This window comes from Syngnathoides biaculeatus, chromosome 8 (genome assembly GCF_019802595.1).
Source record: "Syngnathoides biaculeatus isolate LvHL_M chromosome 8, ASM1980259v1, whole genome shotgun sequence".
NCBI lineage: Eukaryota > Metazoa > Chordata > Actinopteri > Syngnathiformes > Syngnathidae > Syngnathoides > Syngnathoides biaculeatus.
This window is the reverse complement of record NC_084647.1, coordinates 6,256,115-6,268,836: the sequence shown is the minus strand read 5'-3', so window position 1 is coordinate 6,268,836 and position 12,722 is coordinate 6,256,115. Positions and strand designations below refer to the sequence as shown.

Here is a 12,722-nt window from a genome sequence, read left to right as displayed (position 1 = left end):
AGTGAATGTCAACGATCGCTGGGAATCGGCGGAGAACGCCGGTCTGGAAAAAAAAAAGTTTTGAACGTGCACAAAAGTTCTCACCGAGACCAGCGTTCATCATTGTTTCATTTTAAACGCTGCAGAACGTTCAAGAACTCTTGACGCATTGAGCACCCCTGGCGTATAACAAATGCTTTCAAAAATCTTTATTGTATTGTTGTAACTTACAGTACTCTAGAATTTGACTGCGTGAGGAGTTTCTCTTATTTTGAAGATCTTGCATAACTCTGTACATTAGAGAGGTACTTAAAATAAACGGTACAAAATACAATGTATGTGGAGATAAAAAAAAAAAATCGCAGACCATCTTAAAACTCAATTGAGCTTCTTACAAAATGGCCCTTCTTATTTTAATATAAAATACAATGCTATATTTCCAGTCAATGTCAAGTGCAGACTTTTTAAGAACAAAAGCGATGTCCAGAACTTTTGGAATTATGGAGGAATAAAGTTGATGAGCCAGCCACACAATTAAGTTATGGGAAAGAGTACTGGAGGCGAGACTCAGGACAGAAGTAAGTATCTGCGAGCAACAGTATGGTTTCATGCCTAGAAAGTACCACAGATGCATTGTTTGCTTTGAGGATGCTCGTGGAAAAGTACAGAGAAGGTCAGAAGGAGCTACATTGTGTCTTTGTGGATCGAGAGAAAGCCTATGACAGAGTACCAAGAGAGGAACTGTGGTACTGCATGTGCAAGTCTGGTGTGGCGGAGAGATATGTTAGAATAGTACAGGACATGTATGAGGGCAGCAGAACATCGGTGAGGTGTGACAGAAGAATTTAAGGTGAAGGTGGGACTGCATCAGGGATCAGCTCTGAGCCCCTTCCTGTTTGGAGTGGTAATGGATAGGCTGACAGATGAGGTTAGACTGGAATCCCCTTGGACCATGATGTTTGCAGATGATATTGTGATATGCAGTGAAAGCAGGGAGCATGCAGAGGAACAATTAGAAAGGCGGAGACATGGACTGGAAAGGAGAGGAATGAAGATTAGCCAAAGTAAAACAGAACATATGTATGAGTGAGTATGGAAGAGTGAGGCTACAGGGAGAAGAGATAGCGAGGGTGGACCACTTCAATTCCTTGGGGTCAACAAGACAGAGCAACGGTGAGTGTGGTAAGGAAGTGAAGAAACGGGTCCAAGCGGGTTGGAACAGCTGGCGGAAGGTGTCTGGTGTGTTATGTGGCAGAAGAGTCTCTGCTAGGATGAAGGGCAAAGTTTACAAAACAGTGGTGAGGCCGGCCATGATGTACGGATTAGAGACGGCGGCGCTGAAGAGACGACAGGAAGCGGAACTGGAGGTGGCAGAAATGAAGATGTCGAGGTTCTCGCTCGGAATGAGCAGGTTGGACAGGATTAGAAATGAGCTCATTAGAGGGACAGCCAAAGTCGGATGTTTTGGAGACAAGATGAGAGAGAGCAAACTTTGATGGTTTGGACATGTCCAGAGGCGAGAGAGTGAGGAAATTGGTAGGAGGATGGCAAGGATGGAGCTGCCAAGGAAGAGAGAGCGAGAGGAAGACCAAAGAAAAGGTTGATGGAAGTTGTGAGGGAGGACATGAGGACAGTGGGCGTTAGAGAGGAGGATGCACGAGATAGGCTTAGATGGAAAAAGATGACACGCTGTGGCAACCCCTAACGGGACAAGCCGAAAGGAAAAGAAAAAGAAGAAGTCAAGTGCAGACTTTCTTTTCTACACTATCAGTTTTGGTTACTTCTATGTGCTGTTTTTTTTGTTTTTTTTAGTTTGTAATGAATTATAAACGCTCACGATTGGCTGGCAACCAGTTCAGGGTGTACCAAGCCTCCTGTCTGGTGACAGCCGGGATAGGCTCCAGCACTTCTGTGACCCGCGTGAGGATAAGCTGCTCAGAAAATGGATGGCCGGATAAACACTCACAATTCTTAAAAAAAGACAAAAAGTCTTTGAGGTAAGTCAAGTTTCCTTCAGCAGTCCACAACTGTAGATTCCTCCCCCCTTCTGCTTTATTTGAGGGGTTTTGCTTCTCTGGAGGGAAACGTGACACAAAACAAGAAAATAATCAGAGATGGCAGGCATGATCATAATAATTATTCACAGAGTATGTCAGAAACATACAAGCAATTTCTATCAGGTAGTTGGAGCAGCTCGAGTACGATTGTGGAAACTCACAGAGTAACAAAGGCTACTAGTAATCTGGCAACTATGGAACTTTTGAGAGGTGGGGGGGAGATTATGATGACGATGAGGCTCCCAAACGGTTTTAAGGTTAATGTTAGGTCGTCTCCTATTTTTAAAAGTCCAGAATTAGCTTTTTGTGCACTGAATTGTATTGTATTGTATTGTATGCGCTTTCATCCTGGATCAGGCTGTGCCATGGTGGAATTTTAAACTTACACACCATCTCATCCTGCACTTTCTACTTTGGGTTCAGACCACACCTTTCCCACTCGGAAAAGAGAAAATCCGCAGTTTAACCACTTTTTCTTCGATTATTTACATTGCATCTTAAAACAACAGCATTTCTTTTTTTAACTTTCTCCATTAATATCAAAAGTAAACGTAAGCAGCATGTCTAGCTCGTCTTTGCTCTACGTTGCCCAGACCGTGTCTCTAATTAAAGCAGCGGCGGTGAACGCTGTCATTATAAAACACATCGAAGGCCTCCATAAGTACTATCACATTTGTAATTAAGAGTGTACGTCTTTAAGAGCGTAAACGGGGCGGTGTAAAGTAAACTAGGAAAAAGAGAGTGTGGCAGAGCAGCAGTCGTTGTGAGAGAAAGTTCCGTGTGCTGCCGAAAAGAAACCAGTGGCTTCTTCTTTTCATTTTTTTGCAGTACGTATGTGAATTGTGCCATTGGATGTAACAACCACTCATCCCTCCCTTATTGAATCACATTGCAAAATCCCACAAACTGAATAGCTGTATCTTATGCTTTCAATTTGCATTGGAATATTGTTTTTTTTGCGCGCAACGCAGGATATCTGCGAAGCGACTGCATCAGCGGTGCACAATTGCGCACGCGCTACAGTGATTGCACGAGTAGCGCATGTATGATATATAATACTAATGGCCTGTCGAAATGTGACAACAAACTCAAGACAAAAAAACAAAGTAAATATGACAAACATGACAACTACAAATTTTGGAACATGCTCGCAGCAAAAAATGGAGGATGTGACTTGTTTCTCAAACAGTAGCACTTAATAATAATCATAAGTATTATCTTACCTTGGATCTACAGTTAGATGATTTCTTTTACTGCAGCACCTGTAAAAAACTAAAAATAAAAACGTATAAAGTATATGTTAGTACAGTGGGCCAAGCTTCAATGTGAGAGATAGCAATATTGTGAAACGTACTGTAATTTCCGGACTATGCGGTTTATGCAATGATGCGGATAATTTATGCATTTTTTTTCTAACGGCCGCCGGGGCGCTCAAGCAAAAAATGTAAGAGTGAGACAGGTTGAAAATATGTGTCAAGGAAGACAAAGTTTCATGTAACTTTGCGCTTTATGCATGAATAAAATTAGCATGAACAGACACTCGGCGTGGAAAATGCGAGAAGAAATTCACACGACGCAGCTTTCGAGTTAAAAGCAATCGAGTTGGCCGATAAAGAGGGAAACAGAGAAGCTCCACATAAACTTGGCATAAATGAATCGAGTGTGTGGCGAAGAATATTTGACTCTATTCCAATTTGACACTGAGGAGGAAAACTTGAAGGTGTCTCTCAGTGGACTTTTACCGGTATGTTTTTGTACACCAGCCCTGTCATTGCTGTGTTACTACCGTATTGCTGCTGCGTTAGTGCTGCATCACAGACACCGTTTGGAAAGAAAAGCTAAGGTATATTATTAAATCTTTGAAAACTATTTCTGTGTACCGTCTTTCTTTGTAAATATCTCGTGTTTCAATGTGGGCACATGCGTCTTATGTATGCACAAAATGTGTTTTTCCTTTAAAAATATACTGGGTGAGGGCTTATAATCAGATGCGGCTTATAGTCCAGAAATTACAGTATTACGACTAATTTCTTACGTTTTTCACGCATTTCCATACCGGGAACAATACAATTATTGCGATGAACAAGACAATTGAGCAGATTGTCAGTTTTCTAATGTGAGGCCGATCCTTTGGAACACCTGCGGGTGAGGACAAATTGTGTACAATGTGAACAAAAACACATCAGGACCAATGACCATCTATCTATCTATCTATCTATCTATCTATCTATCTACTATCTATCTATCTATCTATCTATCTATCTATCTCTATCTATCTATCTATCTATCTATCTATCTATCTATCTATCTATCTATCTATCTATCTATCTATCTATCTATCTATCTATATATCTATCTATCTATATCTATCTATCTATCTATCTATCTATCTATCTATCTATCTATCTATCTATCTATCTATCTATCTATCTATCTATCTATCTATCTATCTATCTATCTATCTATCTATCTATCTATCTATCTATCTATCTATCTATCTATCTATCTATCTATCTATCTATCTATCTATCTATCTATCTGTGTGTGTGTGTGTGTGAGTGTGTGAACGAGCAGAATATTTCATTCTTACATTGGATATCATGCCATTATGCAAGTAACCATAATGTTAAACAGTGATTCCCAACCTCTGTGCCTTATCCAGAAAAAATATTAATTATTCACTGAAAGCAATGTATCTTTGGCCACGTCTCATTGTCAGAAACGTACAGCGAAAAGTCAGAACAATGCGATACTCTTCCACTAAATGGCAGAAGGTAATAATTAACTACTGGCTCAAGTGCTACAACAGAACGGGACAAGATCTCAATCTGAGAAAGTAAAGTGAGACAAGATTATCATTATTTCAGGAAGACGAACTGTTGGTACTTTTGCAATATTTCTGTTTGCTGAAGTCCCGTGAGATTCTTTTAATGTAAAACGTGTGCCTTGCCTTAGAACAAAGAAGATTGAATGTAGTACTGTACTCACAGACAGCCAGGAACTCAGATGTGACATCCCCCACGGAACAACCAATGAACATTTGTTCTCCGTAGGAGCAGTTGAAGGACACGGTACTGGAAATGTTGTACAGCATTGTGTTTGGATCGCTGTCTTCGCTTTCTTTCCGATCTGTCCAAATCAGGCCGCTGCTGTTCCCAATCACATTCCACGTCAACTTGGTGCGCGGATAACCTCCATGTGAGGTACAGGTCAACAGGCAGCGCTTTGCGTGACACAACGTTATCACCGTAGGCTTGCTGTATTTGGCTGAGTCGGCCCAAAAACAGAAAACACAGCAATGCTACAAATTTCGTGTCAAGTGAGTCAAACCCAGACAAACCCCATTTTAAATATCTGAACATGTACCTGTGACACTGAGGTGTATGACTGAGTCCGAAACATTTGTCTCGTCCTTGTATTGAATGTAGCACTGGTATTCTCCACTCTGTGAAGCCTTCAGGTTGCACATTTGCACTGCGGCGTCGTCCTCCTCCACGCTGGTGTTTTCCCATCTCTTCCTTTGTATATTTTTCAGTCTATGGAAGCCATTTACAAATTCTTTGCCTTTTTGAAAGTACAAGAACGTGAGGGTCTTGTGTCTGTCCACGGGGCAGCGAACGGTCACATTTTCGCCGACCTCCCCTCTGAGATGAATCTCAGCAAAACTTTCTGCAAGAGAAGCAAAAGCTTGCATTAACTGGAGTCAAAGTAGGGAAACGTTTCGCAAAGAAGCACTTAGGACTAATTGTTAAATATTTTAGCACGCATGAAATCACGAAGACAAGATGTACCGCTTCCACATGTATCCAATTGTTGCTTTATTTGGTGGTTCATTTATTTAGCGTGATTAGATATCAGTCACTGTGATTTGACGGGCGCGTACGGGCCCGCGCGCCATCCCACTCGCAAATCTGCACAGTTGAGCACGAAAAATCCCGCGCGTAAAATTTGCTAGCTAGAGATACATAGAAATTGAAAGACGTCGCTTATTTTGTGTAATCTTGACCAATGTGCCCTCTAAGCTGCGCCACTGCGCAATTGCGCACTTGTCGCACACTCTCAGCGCACACGAAAACCGATCCAGTGCAGTAAACCACAGTCTGACATTTTGTTTTTTTATAAATAGTGAAGCACACGGTCTGCTGCTCACCCTACTTCTACTACGTAGTTTACCTGACACCGCTCTTGAAGGAGTACACTCATAATTATAAATAGAACACACACCCGCAACTTTATATCTGTGGGCATGACTGATGGACCACACCCCTAATGTTATATGTGCGGGCATGACTGACCACACCTGTACATTTTTCAAATGTGAGTGGCTGAGATATAAATTACAAAACTGACTTAAATTACATTTTGTGGAGAGGAGGACCATGGGTTGTTAACAATGAGCCCTTTAAAGTTTCCTAATTTGGACAAGAATTTGAGAACTCGGAAGTCCCATTTTACTCTTTGGGTAGCCGTGGAACCACAACGCCCAAGCTAATGTCTAGCTAGCCAAAATCCCAAATTTCAGAACTGTGAGGCACATGTGCTAACCGTTCGATCTCTTGTGCCCACCCATCTCCAAACATGCATCCATCCATCCATTTTCTTTTCCGCTTATCCTCATGAGGGTCACGGGGAGTGCTGGAGCCTATCCCAGCTGTGACCGGGCAGGAGGTGGGGTACACCCTGAACTGGTTGCCAGCCAATCGCAGGGCACATACAGACGAACAACCATTCGCACTCACAACCACACCTTTGGGCAATTTAGTGTGTTCAATTAATGTTGCAGGTTTTTGCGATGTGGGAGGAAACCGGAGTGCCCACCCGGAGAAAACCCACGCAGGCACGGGTAGAACATGCAAACTCCACACAGGCAGGTGCAACCCGGTGCCTCACAACTGTGAAGCCAACACTTTACCAGCTGCGCCACCGTGCCGCTTTCCAAACATGCAAATTTATTTCCCAATTTTCTGAAATCATGTCCTTCAATAGACATTTTTCACATGATGTACAAATCTGAATGCAGCGAGAATGAGAGCTGTCCAGATTAATTTACCAATAATGATTTTTAACGATCTATTTTTCCATGGAAATAACAAAAGTAACACTCTTCACATTGAAAACAAGTAAAAAAAAAAAAAAAACTCGTTATTTTGAATCTTACATATTGTTGTCTTCCGCCCTCAACTTTAATACGACGTTTAATGTCAGAACTTTCATCAAAATTTACATTTTATTTTGTATCACAATAAATTTACATTATTGGTAAATACTTTCACTTTGGAATGTGAGGGTTTGAAGGTCAAGGTTTTTTTGGGGAGGGGTGACGCTTAGTATCATTTCCTCTTCAGATGATTTCTTTTTTACAATGTTCCTCTTCCATGAGTCATCTTCTTTTTTCACCTAATCTCACTTCCACCTTCCTCCGCATTATTATCCCCTCGATTTGTTTTTTTTTTTTTAAAAGCCAAATTATCGCTGGAATATTGTATTTCATGAAAAATGCCTCCCATCTGCTTCTGAACACTGCAAAGGCCTCAAATTTGGAATTTGTACCTCCCAATTTTTCAACCCCATAAATGGCAAACCATGGCAAATCTTATGTTTCCAAAGAAAACACGATGATATTATTTTTATTACAATCCATGTTATTTTGTAGTTGGATGTCGGTCTCCATGTTCTCAAATTTGGGGTTCCGATCTCGGTTCCAGTCCTCCTGTTTGGGGTTTTCATGTTTACCCCTTGGGCCAACGTGAGCAGGTTTTTCTGCGGGTACCTCGGCTTTCTCCCGCATTCCTCCAACCTGTGTGTTAGGCTCATTCCTTCCTCTTAAATTGTTCATAGGTGTGAATGGCTGTTTTGTCTACGTCCCCTGTTTCTGACTGGGATTGGTACAGTGGTCGTCTGTCAACCCAAAGGTCGTGGGTTTGATCCTCGCGGCCTGTGAACATCGCGAATGATCCTTTAGCAAATACTGAACTCTCACTTCCTCCTCATACTGCGTCATTCGTCAGTGAATGGGGAAACACCATTAAACCACTTTGAGTACCTTCTGTGGAAAAGTACTACAGAAGTGAAAGCCCATTCTGGTCCTAAATTTAGCTGGAATACATTCCACATCACTAGGCATGAACACTATGGAAAATGGTTGGATAGACTGATTACTTTGTGGTGGTGCATGCGCAAGTCTGGTGTGGCAGAGAAATATGTTAGAATAGAGCAGGACATGTATGAGGGCAGCAGAACAGCGGCGAGATGTGCCGTAGGTGTGTCAGAAGAATTTAAGGTGGAGGTGGGACTGCATCAGGGTTCCGCGCTGAGCCCCTTCCTGTTTGCGGTAGTAATGGATAGGCTGACAGATGAAGTTAGACTGGAATCCCCTTGGACCATGATGTTCGTGACGTGAAGAAACTGGTCCAAGCCGGGTGGAACAGTTGGCAGAAGGTGTCTGGTGTTGTATGTGACAGAAGAGTCTCCGCTAGGATGAAGGGCAAAGTTTATAAAACTGGTGATGATGTACGGATTAGAGACGGTGCCACTGAAGAAACAACAGGAAGCAGAACTGGAGGTGGCAGAAATGAAGATGTTGAGGTTCTCGCTCAGAGTGAGCAGGTTGGATAGGATTAGAAATGAGCTTATTAGAGGGACAGCCAAAGTCGGATGTTTTGGAGACAAGATTCGAGAGAGCAGACTTCAATGGTTTGGACAATGTTCAGAGGCGACAGAGTGAGGAAATTGGTAGGAGGATGGTAAGGATGGAGCTGCCAGGCGAAAGAGCGAGAGGAAGACCAAAGAAAAGGTTGATGGATGTTGTGAGGGAGGACATGAGGACAGTTGGATGTTAGAGAGGAGGATGCACGAGATAGGCTTAGATGGAAAAAGATGACACGCTGTGGCGACCCCAAATGGGACAAACCGAAAGGAAAAGAAGACGACAGTAATTGGATTCACCGCTTCAGTAATTTTTAATCGCTCTGAGCTATTATTTTTAGTCCAAAAAAATGATCATTATGTGTTAAATACAAAGGCAATCAATATTTATTTCTGGTAATCTCAGGATTTTCACACATTGTTTTCATTTTTGTGAAGCAATGATAATGTAAATTGTATGTGGCATTGCTTAACCCACTTGTGAGCAACAGCAGTCGCAATAGTTTGGAATCAGTATTTGTTTTTCTGCCATGTTGGCGCTTGAGATCGAAGCGACTCTGCTGACTCAATAAACACGGGAACGAAAGGATGTGTGGAGCTCCAACATGGATGTAAGAAAATTATGGATTGGCGGGAACAGAAGGAACTACTCACCTCGGGGGGCCAAGGACAAACTTACAGCGAAGATTACAGTTAGTAGTTGCCGCGCAATTGTCGTTTTTCTAATGAGGGACAAGAGATTCATCTTCTTATCACTTGGAAAATTCACCAAAATACTGAATACAATCTAAGCACGACAGTTGTGAATTCTTTTACTTACATAAATTGTGGCGCAACCCAACTCGATACCTGTTCATAAGAAAATATTGAAATTATAAAACAGTAATCATTTGAATGAGCACTGAACACTTCCATAGCTGTAGTATATAAATGTTTTCATGAATTTATCAAAACACAAACGCATTAATACTTACGAGTACATAACTACATATATAAATGTGTCCTATTTGTGTATTCCTGTAAAAAAAAATACAAAACAGTGCATGCAGTGACGTAAGGCCGTCCTTTTGCAGAGCGCTGATTCAAAGGGAATTAAATGTTCCAACTTTTACGATCCTATACTGGGCACAGTGGGGTAACTGGGGGGTAACTGGTTAGAGTATTGGCCTCACAGCCCTGAGGACTGGGATTCTAATCCCAGCCCCCGCCTGTGTGGATTTTGCATGTTCTCCCCGATGCTGCATGGGGTTTCCCCCGGCACTTCGGTTTCCTCCCACATCCCAAAGACATCCATTAATTGGCCATTCGAAATTGCCCCAAGGTGAGATTGTGAGTGCGACTGTTGTCTGTTTCCATGTTGTCAGTTTGGCAACCAGTTCAGTGTGTAACCTGGCTCACGCCTGATAACTGCTGGGATAGGCTCCAGCCCTCCCTGCGACCCTCGTCAGGATAAACGGAAAAGAAAATGGATGGATGGATGGATCCTGTAGTGGCTAAACAACTTCTTCTTTTCCTTTCGGCTTGTCCCGTTAGGGGTCGCCACAGAGTGTCATCTTTTTCCATTTAAACGTATCTGTGCATTTTCCTCTCTAACACCCACTGTTCTCATGTCCTTCCTCACAACATCCATCAACCTTTTCTTTGGTCTTCCTCTCGCTCTCTTCCCTGGTAGCTCCATCCTTACCATCCTTCTACCAATATACTCAATCTCTCGCCTCTGGACATGTCCAAACTATCAAACTCTAACCTTGTCTCCAAAACATCCAACTTTGGCCGTCCCTCTAATGAGCTCGTTTGTAATCCTATCCAACCTCCTCACTCCGAGCGAGAACCTCAACATCTTCATTTCTGGCACCTCCAGTTCTGCTTCCTGTCGTTTCTTCAGCGCCACCGTCTCTAATCCGTACATCATGGCTGGCCTCACCACTGTTTTATGGACTTTGCCCTTCATCCTAGCGGCGACTCCCAACTAAAATTCTTCTGACACACCTACGGCACATCTCACTGCATTTCTGCTGCCCTCGTACACATCCTGGACCATTCTCACACATTTCTCCGCCACGCCAGACTTGCGCAACAGAGTTCCTCTCTTGGAACTCTGCCAGCGGCTGAGCAACTACATAGCCACACTGTCAAACACCGGTTGAGGTGAAACAAAGAAAGTCCAGTAAAGCAGATACAATTTAACGTCCTCCACTGAACACAAAAATTCAGTCAGCTAACTTACTGTAGGCGACACTACTGTACTGTATTAGTCTTCGGTCTGATTCAAACAATCAAACTCTTTTGTTTACTTTGCCTAATTTGTTGTTAATTCGCTACTTTTAACATTTATTTTTGTCACAGAATTAAAATGGGTAGGAGTTTTATTCATATAATAATTGCTGTACTGAACAATACAGCAAAGGATAAAGCTCAAACTACGATAAATCAAAGCAAAGAATTTAATATTTAACAATAAGCACTTACCATCGTGCTGTCTTCCTCAGTCAATGTGAAAGAATGCGAGCATGGGACTGGGAGAACTCCACTACTTCCTATTTAATGGGGCGGAACCAATGATCTAAAAAATACAAGACTGGATGGCTCATTGGTCACCAAAACTGAAGTCTCCTTCCTCCATCTTGATACTCCCAAAACAACCACGCCGACCTGTGCAGCGACAGCGATTAATTGTGTTAATCTCCAGTTTCGTGGCTGCAAGAAAACATTCTACAGGTAAATTGGAAAGATTTACTTTGACACTGTTAAAGTTTGTTTGTAAAGGTTTTTTTTTTTATTTTCTGCTGAGCTTAATTCACTTGAAAAAGTTTCTTTTATGGTTGTTGTTGTTCACCGTTCACTCCCTGCTTCACCTTTATAGGCCGACAGTTTTTCTTGAAAAAGCGACGTCAAGATTTTCCCAAACTTCATCATTGGATAAGCAAGAAAACACATTTTTCTGACAAATTTTTCATGAATTTCATCATACAAAACTCTGCAAACTGAATTTCAGTTTCAAATGCAAGGAAACAAGTTGAAATTTTCCCAGGGACAACAAATGAAGAATGTGTTTAGCATGTATTTTCCCAGTGCGAGTCCCCTACATCTGATTGACTTAAAATTGAATGTTTTTATGACAAAAAATGCTTAGTTGTTTGCTATGTTATGATGATAGTTGTTCACAGCGTATTTTGGGAAAAGTTAACATCCCACAGAAATCGGGCCTTAGGTAAGATGCAAGCGTTCTTGCTAGTCACGGTCTTCTATGTCTTTCCTCTGCACTCAGCCTTTATTGGCTTACCAAGTCGAATTAAAAATCCTTCGTGTTAACGGAACCGAAAAAATGTCAAGCTCACACGTCCAATTTTAATTCTACACGCCGAATTTTGAGAAAACCCCGTCCATAATCCGACCTGTAACATATGTCCTCCACACGTTTGTTGTTGTTCACTGTTCACTCTCCGTTTCACCTTTATAGGCCGACGGTTCTTCGCGAAAAAGCGATGTCAGTGTTTTCCCAAACTTCATCAGTGGATAAGCAAGAAAACACATTTTTCTGTGAAATTTTTGATGAATTTCATTATACGAAAACTCTGCAAACTGAATTTGAGTTTCAAATGCGAGGAAACAAGTTTAAATTTTCGCAGGGACAACAAATGAACAATGCGTTTAGCATGTATTTTTCCAGTGCAAGTCCTTATTTCCAAAAATACTTCTGATTGACTTAAAATGTAATGTTTTAATGAAAATGCTTAGTTTTTTGCTATGTTATGATGCTAGTGTTTCACAGCATATTTTGGGAAAAGTTAACATGCCACAGAAATTGGGCCCAAGGTAATATGCAAGGTTTCTTGGTAGTTACGGTGTTCTATGTCTTTCCCCTGCACTCAGCCTTTATTGGCTTACCAAATCGAATTAAACATCCTTCATGTTACCAGAACTGGAAAAAATGTCAAGCTCACACGTCCAATTTTAATTCTACATGGAGAATTTTGAGGAAAAACCCGGCCATAATCCGACCTGTAACAAATGTTCTCCATACGTTTTTGGGAGTACCAA

General features: G+C 41.7%; 2 protein-coding genes across 3 annotated transcripts in view; one reads left to right on the top strand and one right to left on the bottom strand.

Annotated features, from left to right (window-relative positions):
* Window positions 1-173: 173 nt before the first annotated feature.
* LOC133505356 (T-lymphocyte activation antigen CD86-like) lies at window positions 174-11,222 on the bottom strand. Of its 2 annotated transcripts, none has more exons than XM_061828541.1 (8): window positions 11,151-11,222; window positions 9,502-9,530; window positions 9,336-9,403; window positions 5,403-5,705; window positions 5,025-5,303; window positions 4,072-4,175; window positions 3,260-3,298; window positions 174-2,053 (listed from the first exon to the last, which is right to left on the bottom strand). In XM_061828541.1, the coding sequence occupies exons 1-7, from the start codon at window positions 11,151-11,153 to the stop codon at window positions 3,287-3,289; spliced, it is 798 nt and encodes a 265-aa protein (XP_061684525.1). In that variant the 5' UTR covers window positions 11,154-11,222; the 3' UTR covers window positions 174-2,053; window positions 3,260-3,286. The 2 variants fall into 2 exon arrangements, with proteins under 2 accessions (XP_061684525.1, XP_061684524.1); XM_061828540.1 differs by having other exon boundaries at window positions 3,260-3,308; window positions 11,151-11,219.
* A 150-nt stretch (window positions 11,223-11,372) lies between these two features.
* Window positions 11,373-12,722, top strand: part of dync2h1 (dynein cytoplasmic 2 heavy chain 1) — an 85,041-nt gene continuing 83,691 nt past the window's right edge. The window contains exon 1 of the mRNA XM_061827017.1: window positions 11,373-11,399. The gene's annotated coding sequence lies outside the window, so the exon portion shown is untranslated. The remainder of the gene's footprint in view (window positions 11,400-12,722) is intronic.

Bases quoted from the DNA above. Each gene is read 5' to 3' on its own strand.
- LOC133505356 (XM_061828540.1), bottom strand. The intron at 9,404-9,501 runs GTAAGTAAAAGA...GTCCCTCATTAG, and splicing joins TGGGTTGCGCCACAATTTAT to AAAAACGACAATTGCGCGGC. The intron at 3,309-4,071 runs GTAAGAAATTAG...TTTTATTTTTAG, and splicing joins TATGGAAATGCGTGAAAAAC to TTTTTTACAGGTGCTGCAGT.